The 18,848-nt window shown below is 41.8% G+C and overlaps 1 protein-coding gene across 1 annotated transcript in view; it reads left to right on the top strand.

Moving 5' to 3' along the window:
- Nucleotides 1-5,192: 5,192 nt before the first annotated feature.
- Nucleotides 5,193-18,848, top strand: part of grm5b (glutamate receptor, metabotropic 5b) — a 65,636-nt gene continuing 51,980 nt past the window's right edge. The window contains exons 1-4 of the mRNA XM_071496722.1: nt 5,193-5,374; nt 10,277-10,670; nt 11,244-11,681; nt 11,898-12,012. Coding sequence (XP_071352823.1) covers nt 10,515-10,670; nt 11,244-11,681; nt 11,898-12,012 — 709 coding nt within the window. The 5' untranslated portion in view covers nt 5,193-5,374; nt 10,277-10,514. The remainder of the gene's footprint in view (nt 5,375-10,276; nt 10,671-11,243; nt 11,682-11,897; nt 12,013-18,848) is intronic.

Genomic DNA, 18,848 nt, shown 5'->3' with positions numbered 1-18,848 from the left:
TGTCTGTAAAATGTGATAAATAAACATAGTATTATGTTATATTACATATTAAAACCCACTTTTGTTCCGGTGGGCTTGTGTAATGTTGAAGAAGCTGCCTTTCATGTCAAAATGTCACATGGAAAACATTGTTTCTATAGTAGCTAGTCACTTTATTTCAACCAGCATCTAAACATATTAAGACAACAGGCTTATTAGGAATAGAAAACCAGGGTGTGAATGTTTACCGCACATCATAAGCTTGCTGTTTAGTTCACTTGAAACAAACATGTGACATTAAAAATTTTCACTTGGTCAGTGAAGCAGAAATCACATTACATGAAAGTAAACGTTTCATAACTGACATCCATGTTTCTCTGTTGGCATTATACGTTTGTAGTTTTTTTTTCCCCTCTATCTGTCCTACTTAGAGTGGGAATATCACAGACAAGTGACAACCCTGTAAATCAGCTATGTGTCTATGGCAACCATGGGTATCCACTGTTAGTTTGAAATGCCATTGAATAATTGATTTGCTGACTGTGACACTGACTCTGTTGTGCTTGTGATTTGCGGAGGAGTGTGGTAAAAAGAGATATTTACCCTATGGATGTTTATATGCTTGTGATGCGCACCTGCATATAGTTACACACAAACACCCACGCCTTGTTGTGTCACTGTAATCTTATCATCTTCTAACCGGGGGACCTATAGCCATCTGATGCACTCCGCTGTAGCCCACACACTCTGCTTAACAGTGTCAGTGTCAGATTACGCATTTACAGTGTGGTAACTGGATGACTTTCATCTATGATACCTTTCAATCCAATTCTATGTGATTCGACACACTCTGCACACTCGCATGTCATTGATTTGTCTCAGTTTCATCAATATTAATTCATTTAGTGATCCAAACTAGCATCAATAATGTCTTAAGTGTCCCTCTAAGAGAATGATGAGGTGAATCTGGGTGTATTTGTGTGTATGAGCGAGCAAGAGAGCAAGAGTTTGACTGGCATCAAATGAGAAAAATTGAGCTGATCCATTGGTTGCTTGTTGATTTTGCTGTTTTACAATGAAGGGTTGCCATGGAAATGTGACCCCAGATCCTTCTTGCATTTCATCTGCCCTAAACAGCCCTATTGGAAAATTAAGGACCAGGTGTAATATGACAGTGTTGAGGTCTGTAAGCATTGTGAACGCCTGTGTGACTGAACAAGAAAATTCTTAGAATTGTGTGTGTGTGAGAGGTTGCATTTATATGCCAAATGATGCATATAAAATATATAGATGTTACAATACCAGTAACTATTGTCATGTGAAGATCTGTAAGGTATGATCTTTGGAGGATCCAGCTCCTAGACCAAATGCATCACAATACATTAACAAAGCTGTCCCATCTGAGAAATTCAACCTTATTTTGCCTTAATTTGCAGCACACATCATGAATCATTTCAGCCATCAGTATCCCATAATCCACTGCGATCCAGTCGACCAGTCAGTGATCTTTGATCTTTTATTAAAAATCAAGTGTTCTTATTATTACCATCATTTCACAATGATGGCACATTGCTCACCAGTTTTCCTTTATGTGGGAAACTGAAACATTACAACTCATGCTGCAGGCTGTCTTGTACCTGTCATGTTCTTGCCATGTAACTGAAATGTACCTCTTTTTTAGGTTGTTTGACTGAATATGCGCTGCTGGAATACAGTACATCATTAGGTCTGTGAGATATACAGTCTGAAGAGGAGGGGCAGCTACTGTCCCCTGAAGGCCCCACCTTTGTGGACGCTGTCAGCATCCAGCTCTTGATGTGGGTCAGCTTTACAGGCCTTCATTCAGGGGACAAATGGTGATTTAGTGAATTCTCATGGTTTCACCTTATTTACCTAAGAATATACAACATATAAACATAATATCAACTGGGATGTCAAAGGTATTAAAGACCTCATATTTTACGCCTTTTATGTGTTTTATTTGAAGTTTTGATATCCAAGGGAAGATATATTTGTTATTTTAAGTACCAACAACCATCTCAATGTAATTTTATGTCTCCTCTCTGAGGCTTCTCTCTACAGCTAGTAACAACAGGTCAATGAGCCAATCAGAAGAAAGGCTCTGAGCCTCTCATCTGCTTGGCTGACTTTTTTCTGAGTGATCAAACAAAAATATAGCAGGTTTCAGGTAAACACTCAGGGAAACCAAATCCTGCAAAGTTGGATGGTGGATCTGGTGGGCTGAGCTTGGGGCATGGCTGAGAGCGGTGACTGCTCTGTTGTGACATCACAAAGTTACAGAAGTTTTAAGGCTCAGTTTCTGCGTACAGGCTGTGATCATTTCTTTGATTTAAACAATATCAGACTTTTAAAACTAGATTATGAGACATGGTTCTTCTTTAAGAGAAGACTGCAAGATTAGGTAGAAATCCAGTAAATTAATTTTAGTTTATACAGGTGACTTAAATAAAAGCCAAAATCTAATTGTTGCAGCCAGCCTGGATTCTTTGGGGCCCTGGGTCGGTTGCCACTTTGCCTGGTTGGGCATTCAGCTTTGGGGATTTTTACTCTTTTAGTTTTGCCGTGAATCTTCATAACCTAAAAAGTGGGACATAGCTTATAAACCTACAACCTCAACACACATCATTTCTACAAGCGACTCACATTCTCTCTCATACACATGACCACTAATGAAAATGTGTTAGAACAAGAGTCTGTTTATGTGTGCATTTGCACTCTTATTTTTGCGAGTAAGCCCTTTTGTCCGTGTCAAAACAAGCTCAGAGAAGTGAAACAGAGAGTGTGAGAGACACAGAGGTCAGGCTTAGCAAGGCTATCACTGCATCAGCTAAAGCCATGTCCAGGTTGCATGTGTGTGAATTTGTATAGTTGTGTGTGTTTATGTGCGTGTTCGTGTGCGAGAGAGTGTGTGTGTGTCTATGCTCTTTTAATGGTCTACTAATCCCAAATGCATTTGGCTAGCAAATTAATCCAAGCCTGGTCTAAGCCAAGCTTCTAAAACCCCCTCTACCCCCCCCCCCCCCCCCCCCCCCCCTCACTGTCTCTCTCCCTCCCGCTCTTCCTCTAGGGTTTCTCTCTATCAGCATCTATCTCCAGATGGTATCTTGGAGGTAGGTGTGATATCGAGAGAGAGAGAGAGAGTGAGAGAGGATGACCTGTGACGCGAACGGAGCCTCCTCATTGGAAGGCGCTGCGCGGCGGAGAGAGAGGAGAGAGGGGGGAGGGATGGGGGGGAGGGAGGTGGGGGGGGGGGGGGGGGTCATTTGTTGCCATAGTGAAAAAGTAGATTAACCACTCCGATCATGATGCCGTGATGGACGAGTGAGGGATGCTGTGTTTATCCCGGAACCTTCACCTGTCCCGCAAGCAAAGGTATGTGACTCCTACTTCTCCTGTTTTTTTTTCCATTCGTGGAGGGAAACTGGTGTCGTGGCATTAATGGTCCGGTGAGGACAATTTCTCGTGGATTTAAAGTTCGTGTATGGGAATGCATCTGTGAGTGACTCCAAACAGAGGACGCTTCCTCAGGTAACCTCGCTTTACCTTTCATACGCTAATTTACAAGTGAACCCAATATAAACAATCACTTCTATAATATTCCAGTGAGAGACTGGATGGCTACTCACAAAGAGTTGATAGCGACCTAAAAGCACATATGGTGTTTTTTTATAATCTCCTATAATTCCCTCTGCTATAAGATTTAAAATAGGCCTATATAACCTTAGTATCACCGAACTGTTTTTTTTTTTTTTAAAGGAAATAGGCTATTGTTTAGTGCATATGTTGTCATACAACAAGTTACATTCCCAAACAAAGACTTGAGAAAAGCAGAGATGAGTTTAAATCATATAGACTATCCATAAGAGCATGCTCTGCTTGTATTGTACTGCATATCTTGACAGTCGACTATATGGACAAAATAGTGCGATCAAATCAAACACAATTAGTTTATTTTAATTATTGACTCGTCTGACTGACAAATATAGGCTTAATGCTGAAATTATTTTCGTGCAAACCCAACCTCCCGTCGTTGCTGGCAGTGGCAGTCGGGGTCAGCGCTATATGGTTGGAGACGTTTGCAGGGAGGCAGGATGTTTCCATTAGATTTGTATCGATTTTTTTATCTTTAATGATTTGATCTCTGTGGGTCTTTAAGGTGGACGCCAGGCGAAGCTGTATAGGTTAATGGCTCTTTACTCCCGTGACCGCTATGAAACTTCAAATGATATCGATCCCCATCCGCTGCGTCGTTATCCCGGCCCACGGTGTCACCTCTGATGTCTGTTTGATCAGAGAGGAGAGGGGCGACACACTCAGTCCACCTTCAGCCTGACACATTATAGGCTCCAACTCGGGGAGAAAAACCACTGATAAAGTATGTTTGCAATTTATAGGGTCCCGCATCCGTTGTTTTTTTTTTTTTTTTTTTTTTTTCTTTCTGATCAGTCCGTGTTTGAATTGGAAATAAAGGCGTCTGTGAATGCAGGAATAAATTAGGCGGAGGGATCAACAGGGAAGAGCCACAGAGAGAGAGAGAGAGAGAGAGAGAGAGAGCGCTACCGTGAAAAGCAGGTTAGGCGTTGTATGACTGCTTGTTGCAAAGGTTATACTTCAGTGGTTTGAGGTTAAACACCACAGAGGAAGACTCGCAGGGGTTTCATGTGGAAAAGACTTCGGTTCGCGTAAAGTGGGAACACTTCTGGCGCCGTGCGTCACGGAGCAGCCCACTTTAAAACACCTGTCACCGCCGTGGCTCCGTGTTTAACGGTATCAAGCTCAGACATGGGCTAAGCTCGAGTCAGGAGGACTGGCCCTTGCAGTTTCTACTCTCTAAGGAGAGGAGGATGAGGCAAGATAGCCAAGGTGAGGTGAAAGAAGTGTTCCGAGAACAAACTGAATGGCCCACAGGAGCAAAACACAACAAGCACATACAAGCGCGGAGAGGAGAGAGAGCAGGTAAAATGAAAGAGCGGGTGTTTTAGTACAAGGAGAGGAGAGGGGGAACCAAAGTAGAAGGGTATGAGGCAAATTTAGAAAGACTGAAAATATGGAAGAGAGGTGGGGTGGGTTGGATGGCGTGCGTGTGTGTGTGTGTGTGTGTGTGTGTGTGGAGGGAAAACGGCGGGAGGAGGAGCAGAGGAGAGGAAAAAAGGGGGAGGGATAAGGAAGAGAGGTGTTTGGAGAGAGGCTCAGGTGTGCGTGACTGGAAAACGGAGGAAGCTCGGGAGCTGCACGGCGCTCGGAGGCAGCGCCGGCGCGTCTGACATTGGACTACACATGATCGGCAATATCTTTCCTCCGTGGTGGTAACTTGAAAACATACTGTCCAGCGGGGCTGCGCCGGTGCCGTCGGGGAGACAGAGTGCCCTGTAAGGTAAGGCTTATTCATAAGGTTGCACAGAAAGATCACCGAGAGCCACTCAGCGTTTCTACAGGGACTTACCCCGTCTACCCACCTCTGTATGTGCTGCTCAGAGTGATTTTGTCGCACTTTGTGATCGCCTACGGTTCTTGAATTCCTAAAGGGACTTACTTGCAGTTGCATCTGGACTAGTTATCCTTGAATTATACCAGAAGGTTATATCCCGTAACCTAGTTAAAGAAAGCAGCCAGTTGCACAGCTGTGTAGGAGATGCCGTTATGCCAGTAAGACAGAGAAGCGTCAGAAACCCGTTTTTCATCGGTGCATGCTGTAGCCATGTTCATTTCAGACCGTGTCTCTGTCATGTTTTGCACCATTCACTGGTGATAAAATTGTGCGTGCGTGCGTGTGTCTGTGTGTGTGTGTGTGTGTCAGTGCAAATGATGGACTCTGATCTCCCATTGCGGCTGACGGATGCAGCGCTGCGCCAGCCAGTCATTGTTGTTGTCTCTGGATTTGATTTCTCCTTGAGGAGATGCGGTTTGACCAGACGCCCTATACGTGCATGCATGTCAGCGATTAATGAAGTAAGTATACACAAAATATAACATCAGTCAATGGATTCCTGCAGAGGGACGCTGTAGTAACACTAAGAAAATTGTGAAGTACAATGAGGTCGCTGAAAATCGATGATTAAGAGACTACCAGTGTGGGCTGCTGGTCCCCGTCGAAGCGTTGCGGGATGAAGTGATTTAAGGTCAGGGCATGTTTAGGGGAGTTACTGCAGGCGCCGCCGTCACACCTTGTCTGATGTCGCTGCTGCAGGTAAAGTCGTGTTGGTGCTCACTGACAACAGTGACTATACATGTATTACTGAGACTGTGCAACGTCGCCATAGAGAGGTAGATTATAGGCAACAGGACTCAACAGCACGTCCAGACATACTTGTTGGCTATCTGATGTTAGTTTTGGCTTTTTTTTTTTACATTGTTTGGCATCTTCAACTTCATGCCCTTTATTGTCTGATAAGGCCATTTATTATCATAGGTTATGTATTTAATTAGAGTATTTAATGAGACTAGTTCAGCTAGATAGACAGACTGAGAAAAATCTAATTAGCTGTAGCGTCCGGACAATATGCAACACAAGAGATGTTGCTTCCAGGAAGACAAAATAGAATAAATAAAAAACTACAGAAGAACAAATCAGGAGCTTTGGTGTCTCCTGGCCTTTCCTTGTCCGAGGACCAGACACAGCTCCTAGTGGCACTGAGATAGGTCTAATTATTGAAACATGGCAGCATTTAGTGATGATGTTGTTGTTATCGTGCTGCAACTTGTTGTTTCCTGGGGCTCAGGTGCAAAAAATAGTACCTCTGACCATTTGGGAGAGAGGCACATGGAGACACATTGTCACACGCCCACTCAGCAAAAATCTTCCCTGAATAACTGAAGCATCCCAAATTATTGCTGCTTATTTTGCACACAATAAAAAAAAACAGCATGACCTATTTTAGTTGCCAGCAAATGATTTTTAGAAACAATAATTTCTAAGAAATTATTTGAGAAACACGATGATATGGTATAGGTATCATATTTGCTCTGACATTCATGTCCCTGAGCTTTCTACTGTAAAAGTAAAGTGGTAGGTCAGAAAGACACTGACATATTCTATTCTGTAAAGATGTGAATAGCCTATTATTCATGTCAAAACTCCCATGCTGGCACTCCATTTGTCCTTACATTGTCTGTTGACAATATATCAGTGAGAGAAGAGCGCACGTCAAGAGGGTGACGCAAGATCCTCTTTACAATTATGTGGGTGAATGCACATCAGTAGTGCACGGCATACAAGGTGTCTGAATTTCCCATTAGCATGGTTGTGTCTCCATGTGTGGTGAATAAAAATGTGGTCATTGTGTGTCCTGGTGTGTATTTGCTTTACGCTTTATTTCCTCTAGTCAAAATATGCAGTCAGTAAAGTTAAGCTGCTCAGATGATGAAAAGAGCAACTACAATCTATTTCGGAAACTCCAGACACTGCCCCCTGCCCCGTCTTTAATTACAAGCACAAATGTCTGTGCATCACACAGAACAAGATAGAGAGAATAATTATATTTGCCTACGTGGGATACTTTTGAATATATTGTTATTGTCCCTGCTTAGTGTACAGTAAATTAAATGCTTTCTCAGCACATAAAACAGATTGTCAGCACTAATGAAACACATTGAATTAAAATAAAACAGAGAGGGAGGGAGAGTGTTTATCTCTGTCTAGGTTGTGTGTTTATGTCAGTGTAAAAGTTGACTTGGAAGGTTGTATAATGCCCTTGTGCGTGGTTTGGATAGAAGTAGAGAAATAAATGCCTAATGGTGTGTGCGAGATGTTTGTTTAGGGAATGAGGATTTGATTTTCTTTTCTTTTACAGCCGCAGTTAGGCCCACACAACAAGGGGGAGACACAGAGGGGGAGCGTGACAGAGACACTCAGCATGTGTGTGACTGAGCGTGGATTGTCACAGGGAGAGAGAAATGTGTTGTGAACGATTGTTTTTTGTGAGTGGGTATGTGTCTATGGATATAGTTAGGAGTGAAATTTTAAGTGAGGAGATCAATAGATAAAGAGAGTGGGAGACAGAGACAGAATTGCGTCATTGATAGAGCCAGTGAATGTGTGTGTGTGTGTGTGTGTGTGAGCGAGAGCTGAGTTGTGTTTGATTTGTTCATTATTGGAGCAGCAGTTGGCCCTGTTGCCATCCTGACACTGTCATGTTAATTATGTTCAGTGAGACTCTCTGTCCCTTGATGCCTCTTTTTATTGCGCTCTCCTTCTTCTTCTTTTCCTTTTCTTATCTTCTTCTCTGCCTTTATCTCTCTTCCTCTACGTCTCTCTTCATACACTAACCCCTTTCTCTGTCAACCCCCTCCTGTCCTCCTTTCTCTTCCTCTTTCCACCTTCCCTCCTTCTCTCTTTTCCTCTAATGTTCCCCCTTTCTCTCCCTTCCTCTGTTTGTCCCCCTTCCTCCATTTCTACATTTGACTACACCCCATCTTCATGTCTCTCTCTTCCCCTCTCTCTGTCTCCCCCTGGCCCCCTTTAGCTAACCACCAACATCCCTGTCACGACCTTGATCCTGTTTTGCATAAGCAGTGGATGCCATCCTGTGCTCTCTGAACTGTCCCCGCTCCCCTGCTGTTTACGGTCGTTTAAATTGCTCCATTGCAGTGAAGTAAAGTATTTGTGGAGCTCTGAGGTTAAGCAAATTTTAAGACTTGCCCATTAATGCAGAGGGATGGCTACTTGAAAGTTTACTCGGGGGAGGAAACTGTTTAGCTGACTGTTAAACACAGTATGCTTGGTGTATTTCTTGTAGCTAGATGTGTCCTGTATGTCTGTTTGAATCATCCACTTAGTGGTTGACTTGCCCACATTTTGCAAAGGGGATTTTCACTGTTACCTAACCTCTGTTTACACTTCATTAAATGGATGCATTCTTTAATTTATAATAACAAGGCACATGCAATAGTCTACCTTCTTTCCTAGAACAAAAGGAATACAAAATCCCCCTGGATTCACACTCTCTGCCAAAGCATGTATAGTAGTCAGTCTTGAAAACAATTGAAAGTTTAATGACAACAATACAAGGGGGCTCAATTTGGAGAGTATTTAAGCTAGTATTACAGTACTAATACCATTAAAGCAGCGAGAGAATAGCAAATGACATACCAAGTGTGATTTGGTTAGAGACGAGGGGCAGACACTTGAGGAATCAACATGGCTTTTCAACGGTGGGATTAGTCCTCAAGGACCAAAACAAAAAGAAATTGAAGAGAAAAATGGGACTGCCAGTGGTCTTATGTGACCTTGTTGGCGTCACAGTTTTACGAGTGATTGCTGTATAAAACTTGTAGGACAACCAGAGATTTCTCACTGCAGTTGCAAGGTGTGATACGCTGTTGTGGTTATTGATATTATGTTGACACAGTGGGGAGTATGATGATTCTGCTCAGCCACAGTGATTTAGAGCTATTCCCCAGGAAGAACGGGGCAAGGCTGGAAAGCTGGGCCAGTGTTTGTAAAGCACCCATACATAAATCAAGTACTGGTCTAGAGCCAGTACTCTTGTCATCACATTAAGCTTCATTTAGAAGAAACAGTAACTGCTCATTATGTTGGTAACTATAATGGCCAATAGAGTGGCAATTATAGTGAGTTCATTTGCACAGTTTGCAACCACTTTTCACTGAAACATTAAGTATGGTGAGATTGACATTTGCACATAAACATGGTGTCAAGTGAATGATATGAGCTCAGGCTTTAATCACACAGTTTGCCCCACTTTCTGTTGGAAGGTGAAAAGACAAGGTGTGAATGGAAACAGGTTAACGAGGACATGAACTATTTGGAGCTATTTTTTATAAATGTGTTTGGATTTCATCTTCAACTTGCCTGAACCTCTGATTTACTTGAACTACTTGTGTTTGTCGACCTGCAAACAGGTTTGCCCGTTTATCTGAGATATGAATCCCACATCATCTATCAAACCAGGAGGAGTGCCCATATCAAACTGATTAAACTGGAAAAGAATATTTAGTCCAAGTTTGTAAATGCATATTTATAAAGAATATTGTGTTGAAGGTCCGTCAAGCTCAAGATAGGAGGTTGTGTCTATAGGCAGTGATTATATAAAAGTAAATAAAACTACAGATGAGTCTGATTGGTTAGTGTGCCTGTGAAAGCCAGCACTAACAAAGATGTTTGAACTCTAACAAAGTCTTTTCTGCTCACAGGTTTGTGTGAACATGTCTGTCTTTCACCTGTTACTGTGGAGACCAACTCTGCCTTTTAATTGGGGGAGCCTGGAGTTATGTCAGCCAATGAGACTTAGCCCAGATTTTCTTTTGAATTTCCCAGGTTGCACTGCTGCACCTGTCTCAGCTGTTGCAGTGATGGTGCCACATTGAAATCCGAAGGACAGAAAGTCAAGTTAGAAGAGAGGAATATACTGAAATCACCCCTTTTCAAAAACTCCTCTGTGCCACGAGCTCTTGCCATGGAGAGGAAAAGTATTTCTCGGACAAGTAGTTCCCTGTGACGGCTCTACACTACAGATTTGACACCTGCTTCTCCTTTGTCACCTGAACGGACCAAGATGATGCTGTGGCCGCTGCTAGTTCTGTCCATTTGGGTGGGGCCTGATCGAGCTGACTCTGCCCATTCAAACGAACGGCGGGTTGTAGCACACATACCTGGTGACATCATCATTGGTGCGTTGTTCTCTGTCCATCATCAGCCTCCTGCTGACAAGGTACTTTTGTGTTTCTGTATCTGTGTATGTCAACAAAATGGTTTGCGTTTTTTGGTGTGAATTATAGCAATTCAGTTTTTGTTACTGTAAATTTTCACATTCTGCTCCCACTGACCATCTGTTATTCTGCCTGGTTTTAAATTTACAGGAGTTGGGACAGAAATGTAAATAATGATGGTACAGAAAACTTATTTTGGGACCAATTTCCGATCTGTTGTACAGAGTCACAATGTTATTAGGATCCAATTTGTGGAATGGGTACCTCTGTGTGAGTCCATGAACATTCAACCCCCATTAGCTGACCCACTGGCATTTAAGCTTTTTCCATCTCATGGATAATTGCGAACAGGAAAAAAGAACTCTTTGAACATGGCAGCCATGAGAACATAAAACCAATATTAGTCCAACAGTGAAGCAGTTATCTGTCAAAAGTGAATTTTCATTTGTTTTTGTTTTTTTAAATGTGTCAAATTTGTCTAATCATCAATATTGTCAACATTTAGACAACATTGTTATCTAAATGTCAGTGAAATGTGACTGGATTTGTTTTTTCTCTCTGCCCTGTCCACACAGGTACATGAACGCAAGTGTGGCGCAGTGCGAGAGCAGTATGGCATCCAGAGGGTGGAGGCCATGATGCACACACTGGACCGCATTAACAATGACCAACACATCCTTCCCAACATCTCCCTGGGCTGTGAGATCCGGGACTCCTGTTGGCACTCAGCTGTGGCTCTCGAGCAGAGCATCGAGTTCATACGGGATTCGCTGGTGTCCTCTGATGAGGCAGAGGAGTGGGGTGGAGGAGGTTCTTGGGGAGGGGGAGGAGGTGGAGGAGCGACGATGAAGTGCGCAGACCCCTCTGCCACTCCAATGCGGGGGAAGAAACCTATTGTGGGTTTAATTGGACCGGGGTCAAGCTCAGTGGCCATCCAGGTCCAGAACCTTCTACAGCTGTTCAACATACCACAGATTGCCTACTCTGCTACCAGTATGGACCTCAGCGATAAGGTGAGCCCATGTGCCTGTAGACAAACATCTATGTTACTGAAGTTGTACAGATGTAGGTGCATAAATATTAGAGAGAATCAGTTAGAGAGAGAATGTATTACTACTGCTTTGACGTCACTTTAATTAAATGATGTACAATTACCCATTACTTTAGTGAATGTTCCAGATACTCATTGATAACTCTGCTTGTCAGTGACTTTATTTCCATTGTTTCAGAGCCTCTATAAGTACTTTATGCGGGTGGTGCCTTCAGATGCCCAGCAGGCAAGAGCTATGGTGGACATTGTCAAGAGATACAACTGGAGCTACGTGTCTGCTATACACACTGAAGGTACAACCACCCACACATGTCTCTGACTGGCCCTGTTCAGACCTGGCATTGAAATGCATCTCCACGTGCATCTCGAGTGACCACTTCAGATTGTTATCTCACTTCGCTGGTCTATATGCAAATAAGCACGTACATCATTTCTGTTTGTGAAGACCAAATGTGTTGGTTTTTTTGTTTGTTTTCTAGAGAGACAGAGGGAGTCAGAGAGACAGCACAGTGCTGAGCTAATCAGTGCACTACGCACAGCTCTACAGTGAAATAAGGTTTTAGCCATTTGAAACAGTAAAAACAGAAAATCAATATCTGGCAGTCAGATGTTGTGGCGAGCTGTCATAAGTCAACGAATGGGAAACGCTGTGAGAAGTGGTTCGTTATAAAACTGTTCTGGGACAAATTAGACTGTGAAAAAAAGATGTCAGTTGAGTAGGTGGTCCTTCAGTGTGGCCCAGGACACATTTGAGTGATCAGATCTCAAATGCATCCTCAGTGCGTCTTGGATGCTTTCACACCTGTATATAGAGCTGTCAACTTGTGATCAGATCAGCTAAGACACATGTGAATGCCAGGTCTGAAAAGGCTCTTTTCAAACTCCTCTTCTGAGCTCAACTTGCAGCACAAATTGTTGTCTTTTTCTCTGTGTCTGCCTCATTGTACTCTGTACATTTATTTACCTGAATATCTTATCCATGGTTATTTTGAACAGCACTCCGAGTGGACAGCCCTTGGTTGTTCTTACATGTCCAATTGTAAAAGAAATTTACTTTTACTTCACAAGAATAAACTTTTTGAGAAATTAGAGATGAAAAGTTTTCAAGCAAGACAGGAGCATTTTCAATGCAAGGACAAGAAAAAGGAGGAAGATAAGGAAGAGAGGAATGTAACTGACATGATCAGTCATACTATAGCAATACTGCAACAGAGAGAGAGGTGGAAGTGTTTTTTAAAGAGATGAGTTTTCAGCTTATGAGATAGAAATGGAATGACTGTATTTAGGTTGAAACTAGCTAGATGCCAATAAGTTGATGAAGTAGTTAGAGGAGGGAATGGAGTAACAAGAACAGGTGGTTGCCACATTGCCCAAAATAAGTATCTGGGGATCGCAGGGGTAAGGCCGACATTGTGCCAGAGAACATTATCAAAAGAGGATGGAGTGTCAGGTGTCCTCACCATCAAAGTATAAACGATCTTCTCAAAATATGTCAGTGTCTCCACCAAACTGTGACTGGAAATCAAATGAAAGAGGCAAGGAAACAGTGTGTAGGTGTGAAGGTTTACTGTACTCACTCACTCACTCACTCACTCACTCACTCGCTCACTCGCCGTGAAGTTTGCAGTCAGGTTGAGTCATTTGGTTCACTGGTGGGAGATAGTGTCACAGCTACTGGAACTGGAGGACAATGCCCTAACTATGTGTGTGTCCACCGTGAGAAGGCTTGTTGAACCTGAAAGCATGTGATAAAAAGCAATAAAAACAAACAGACAGACACACACGCACACATGCACACACACACACACACACACACGAAGAGTATGAAGGGTATGTGTGTGTGTGTGTGTGTGTGTGTGTGTGTGTGTGTGTCAGCAGTGTGCATGTATGTTAGAGTATACATCTGCATACTGAGTATGCAGATGCGAGAGATATTTCCTATTATGTACTGGGAATGAATCGGAAGAGCAGGAGTGTGTAGAGTTCATAATGAGGCAGAAATGTAATATGATGCAAAGGTTGATTTCAAACTCCATACATAAAACATAATGCACAAACACTGACTGATAATTATAATAATAATAATAATTAATATTAATTAATAGTCCGGCATGTTTAAGTTGTATAAATCTAAAATAATATAGAATATTTACATCAGTGTTATCATTCTCAAATTAAAGGGAAATTTTGGTTTTGTCAGCCTCTGTCTGTATGTGTGTATACAGTGTGTGTATATATATAAATTTAAATTAATTTCAAAGGGATTTCTATGCAGATGATAAAACATTTGCAAATCTGTTTAAAGTTGTTTATGATGGGTTAGAGACAATTTACCCTGCATATTTGTAGCAATATGGTATCAGAAATAACATTTGTCCTTCTTTGACATTTATTTTTGCCTTCTCATGAGACTGGCCTCCATATGAGTAATGGCATGTGTGTGTGTGTCTGCATGTGTGTAGGTTGGCAGGTGTGATGCTATTAATCTTAGTGGCAAGACAGGGAGGTTGTATGTGTACAGGCATTTGTGTTTGAGACAGTGTTTGTGGCTGTGTGTGTTTGGCAGGAAAGCATTGGTCTTCGTATTTTCTCAGACAGGCGAGTTTGACCTTGGAAGTGGTCTTCAAGGTCGGCCGCTGCCTTCTCAAACACAATCTCTCCCAGACACAGAGAGCCAGAGAGGGAGTGTGGCAGAGAGAAGACGGAAAGAATTAGGAAGGGATAGGAAAGCGAGAGGAACAGAGAGAGTGATAAGGAGGAGAGGCAAGGGATAGGAAAGGCATCAGAGGAACGAAGGAGAGGGCAAGGAGAGAGGAGAAGGCAGAAGGAGGAAAAGCGAAGGAGAAAGGGAGGAATTGAAGGGTTTATTGAGGAGAATGGAGGAAGAAAAATGGGGTATGAGGTACAAGAGAAAATGGGCAGAAAATGGGCAAAGCAATGATTACAGTGCCAGAAAACCACAGAAGACAGTATAAGGTGTGTGTGTGTGCGTGTGTGGCTGTGGAGTGCTTGGGATAGATAAGAGTGTACAGGAGCTGCCGATTCAGAGAAAGATGGTAGGGGAGCTTAAGTTTATAGAGACTCATTAATTCTCTGCATTAACATTCTGCATCTGGAGGCAAGAGACGATGGAAACTGATATGCAAGAAACTGAATAATACATGTAATATCACACAGTAATTACATTGAAGTAATGAAATAATATTATTGGAGGGGAGAATACTGGGAGTATTGCTTTCACATTGGGATATAACATGCTCTCTGGGCTACACAGTATCTCTATCCAGTTGTGGCTCCAGTACAAATATCGATGTGCAGCCCAGTGCTCGTTGCTGGGGGTGTGAGATGGACATGAAGTAATTCTCTAGACAAGCACATACCTACAAGCATTAATACAAAGTAACGGGGTCATTCTGTAACACAGGTTTAACACGAGCGTCTGGTTGTGTGAATATTTCAATATCCAGTCCTCAGACGTTAGATTATACCCATGTTTGCAAACCTAACTTCCAGAGAGAAATGTTGTCTTATATTCAAGTTCATACAGTATGTATACATCTGTAGCACACTAGAGGTAGGATAGCTCTATAATTGTCATTCCTTCTTTTTATCATTTTTGCATAATTATTTAGGTTCCAAGCTAAAGAGTCATTTACCACAGACACTGGACAAATCAGGGACACTAGATGGATGGACAGACAGACAGGAGGAGAGACAGATATTTTGCAGTGCAACATAGCAACCCAGATGAACTGCGTTACATAAAATATGATTAAAAACAGTATTAAAAACCAGAACGGACAGAACTGAAAGGTCAGTTGCATAAAAATACGTGTATATGCAAATATACTAATACTGTCATTGAGCTGATGTCCATGGGACTTATCAGTCATAGGGCAAATAGCAGCAGAAAGACTGTTATTCCAACACATTGATGTCTATGTCTAGGTTGTGAAGTCTAACAGATCCTGGAATAAGGGCTTTGTAGAGCACCTTAGGGAGACCAGCCTGAAGCTTACAGTGCTCTTCTGTTTCACTAGCACTGTGAAAGGGAAGTGAGTTGTGGTCCATTGTGCAAGCATTTTCCTTTAACCCACCATCATCCACTTGGAATATTGCTGCACAGTACATGCACAGCACATTACAGATATAATGTGTGCATATTCTGTATAATATCTCAGTATGTGATCAGTGTGTTGTCAGTCTAAATATATACAAACTGATTTATCCTATAGATGGCTGTATTTGGAATTGTTCAGTATGTATTGTATGGAAGAGAATCAACATGATCATCCACCACTACATTGTGTTTAAGGTTCCTTTGTTTCACTCTTTCTCTGCTTCTCTCTCTCATTTCTCTCTGTGTCGCTCTGTTCAGTTTAATTCAATTCAGCTCAATAGGTCTTATTGACATGAAATTTGACATGTGTCACCCGAGCACACTCCAACAGAAATTGATCAATCTCTGAATAAATCAAGATGTCAACCCTCTCTCCACCCAGTCCTCTTTACTCTCACTCCCTTTTGGTCTTTCTCAAGTTCTCTCATTTCTTTCTCCAATTTGTCTTTATTGACTGTTTTGATCCTGACACCATTGATTCTCTCTCCCCTTCCGTCATCTCTTTTTTCTCTCCCTTTCCTTTCCCATCACCCCTCTTACTATCATCATCCCTTTCTCTCTGTCTCTGTAACCTGACATGCTCTTTGCCTATTTAACTGTGATGGCCTTTGCAGGATTGAGGAAGATGAAAGTGGGATGGGTTGGGCAGGGCAGTGTAGAGAAAGGCATAATGAATGGGAAAGAGGAGAATGGCAGAATTTGTTCACATTGTCTCCGGCAGTGTTGCCTAGGGGTGAAGATTCAAAGTGGGTCATGGGCCAGTTTCTGGTGGGTCTACATATAACAAGAAGTTTTCTGTGTTTTAATGACTCTGGGTCACAAGAGTACATCTACTCAAATTGGCTTGGGTTCAGGTTTCAGAACTCATGTTCTAGGAATCCATGTAATGACTTCTGTTAAATTAGAGAGATGGCTTGCCGGCCATTCTGTTGCCCAGGCTGGATCCATGATATCTATGAAGGACTGTTAAATAGAGATTTCTTATTGGCACAGATGTTAGTAAGCTTATTAAGGGGTGAGCTGTTGCCATGGTAAAAAGTTAAAGGCATGTACTGCCTGACAGAATATATGTGCAGAGCAATTGTTTATTATATCAGATTATACCTGCACCTGTATATGAGCTCATGCATACATAGCATATTTGTACTGGTTTATATTTGTGAGTTTGTCAGTGTATGTGTGCATTTCAAGTGTTAGAACCTCGCATGTCAAAATTTCCTCTAAGCTTACAACTCAGCTGTGTTGTATATGTGTTGTGTTGTATTTCAAACCATCAACATTGAATTAAGAGGAAATTTAGGGACTTTAAGTGCATTGTTACAAAACCTAACTTTATATTTTTCTTTTATTATTATACTACTTTATTTTGGATTAATATAATGAAGTCGAACATGGGTTTTATGCTAACCTGGAAAATAATGGTCGTAGACAGATGTAGAATTTCTGCTTGCCTCTTTGAAACTCATAAAGTTAGATTTTATATTTTATATATATTTTTATATTTTTGGATCCCGAGTTTGCTCAGTAGAATAAGAGCATGGCGCAACCTGAGCTTGATTGAAAACTGTGTAGAAAACCATGGTTATAAAACTGCTGATATGCATCCTGTCTGCAGCCTGAAGCTATTTCTATTGCAAAAAACAGGTTAACATAGACATGCACATATAACAGCTGATTTTTCAAAAGACTAAGAGTCTAAAAGTCCTAATCGTTAGTGATCCCTTAAGGTCTTTCTGTTTTTTTGTGCTAACAACATTCAATTAGTGGTTTGAACTGAGCTATTAATGGACATTAGAGCCCTGCGGTATGACTTGCAGGGCTGGAAATTAAAGAATGATTATATAGGGATACGTATGTTAGAATAAACTAAATTAGTAATTGTGAATACAATCTCCTTCAGCTTATATAAGCTCCGGGGGAGACTGTACCGGTCTTGCCACACTAGAGAGGTGCAGGCTAAATGTTTGCTGCCCCATTTGCAAGCTATGAAATAGATTCAGTCATTGAGTGAGTCACTACATTAACAAATTTTACGGAACAAAACATAACAATTTACATGTCCGCCCTCACCTTTATACAATTCTTTAATCATGTAGATTGATACAAATACAAACACAAATATGTTATGCAGATTTTGTGAGTCCATGCATGCATATTGTATTTGTATTTGTGTTTATGTCTGTGTTCTATTCAGTGAAGTCAAGCCAAGTCAAATTTTTTTATCAGAAATCACAAATTTGCCTCTCTCTGTCCCCTGAATTGGACAAGGAAAAATTCCCCCAAATAAAAATGCTGTAATGGGAAAAAATGGAAGAAACCTCAGGAAGACCAACAGAGGAGAAGTATCCCTGTTCCAGGATGTACAGACATGCAATAGATGCCGTGTGTACAGAGTAGAGCACATAGTAAATGTACAACATGGACAATCAGAATGGTAACATTATAGATCGTTAATGAAATGAAATTAAAAAACTATTTATAAGGGAATATGATCTGGGAGCATCCTCCAAGTGCACATTCGTTACACGTCTTGGGAGAAGGAAACACACAATATAAGACAGAGACAAGAGCAACGTGACCACAATGGAGGGAGACAGACAAGGAAGTGGCTGGGACTCTTGGAGGACAAAGATCCAGATCCAAATCCAGATCCAGAGGATCTGGAATGAGCCAGGGGAGAGTGAGAGGTCTCAGGATGAAGGATCGTCCAGCACGGAGAGATTGACCGAATAGAGAGGACAGGGGGAGGGAGATAGGCCCACAGCCTGGACACTCATGTGCTTGAGTGAATTATTAAACCCAAGTACATGAGTGGATTATCAAACAGAGGGTTAGAGAGGTGCAGTTGTTATCAGGACCACATGGACGACACTGTACGTTCTAGGTTTAACAGATTAATTGAGATTGAGACTGACCTGCTGGCTGGAGAGTGGCAACAGGCACAAAGTGTGAAGTTATCAAAGAAAAAGCCACTAACTGAAAGTTAAGGTGTTAAGAGTGTTTCTGAGA

Source organism: Trachinotus anak, unplaced genomic scaffold, assembly GCF_046630095.1.
Source record: "Trachinotus anak isolate AG129_WGS33_773 ecotype Australia unplaced genomic scaffold, CSIRO_AGI_Tana_v1 ptg000014l, whole genome shotgun sequence".
Classification (NCBI taxonomy): Eukaryota; Metazoa; Chordata; class Actinopteri; order Carangiformes; family Carangidae; genus Trachinotus; species Trachinotus anak.
Note: the sequence above shows the minus strand (reverse complement) of the source record. Positions and strands in the feature narration are given on the sequence as shown.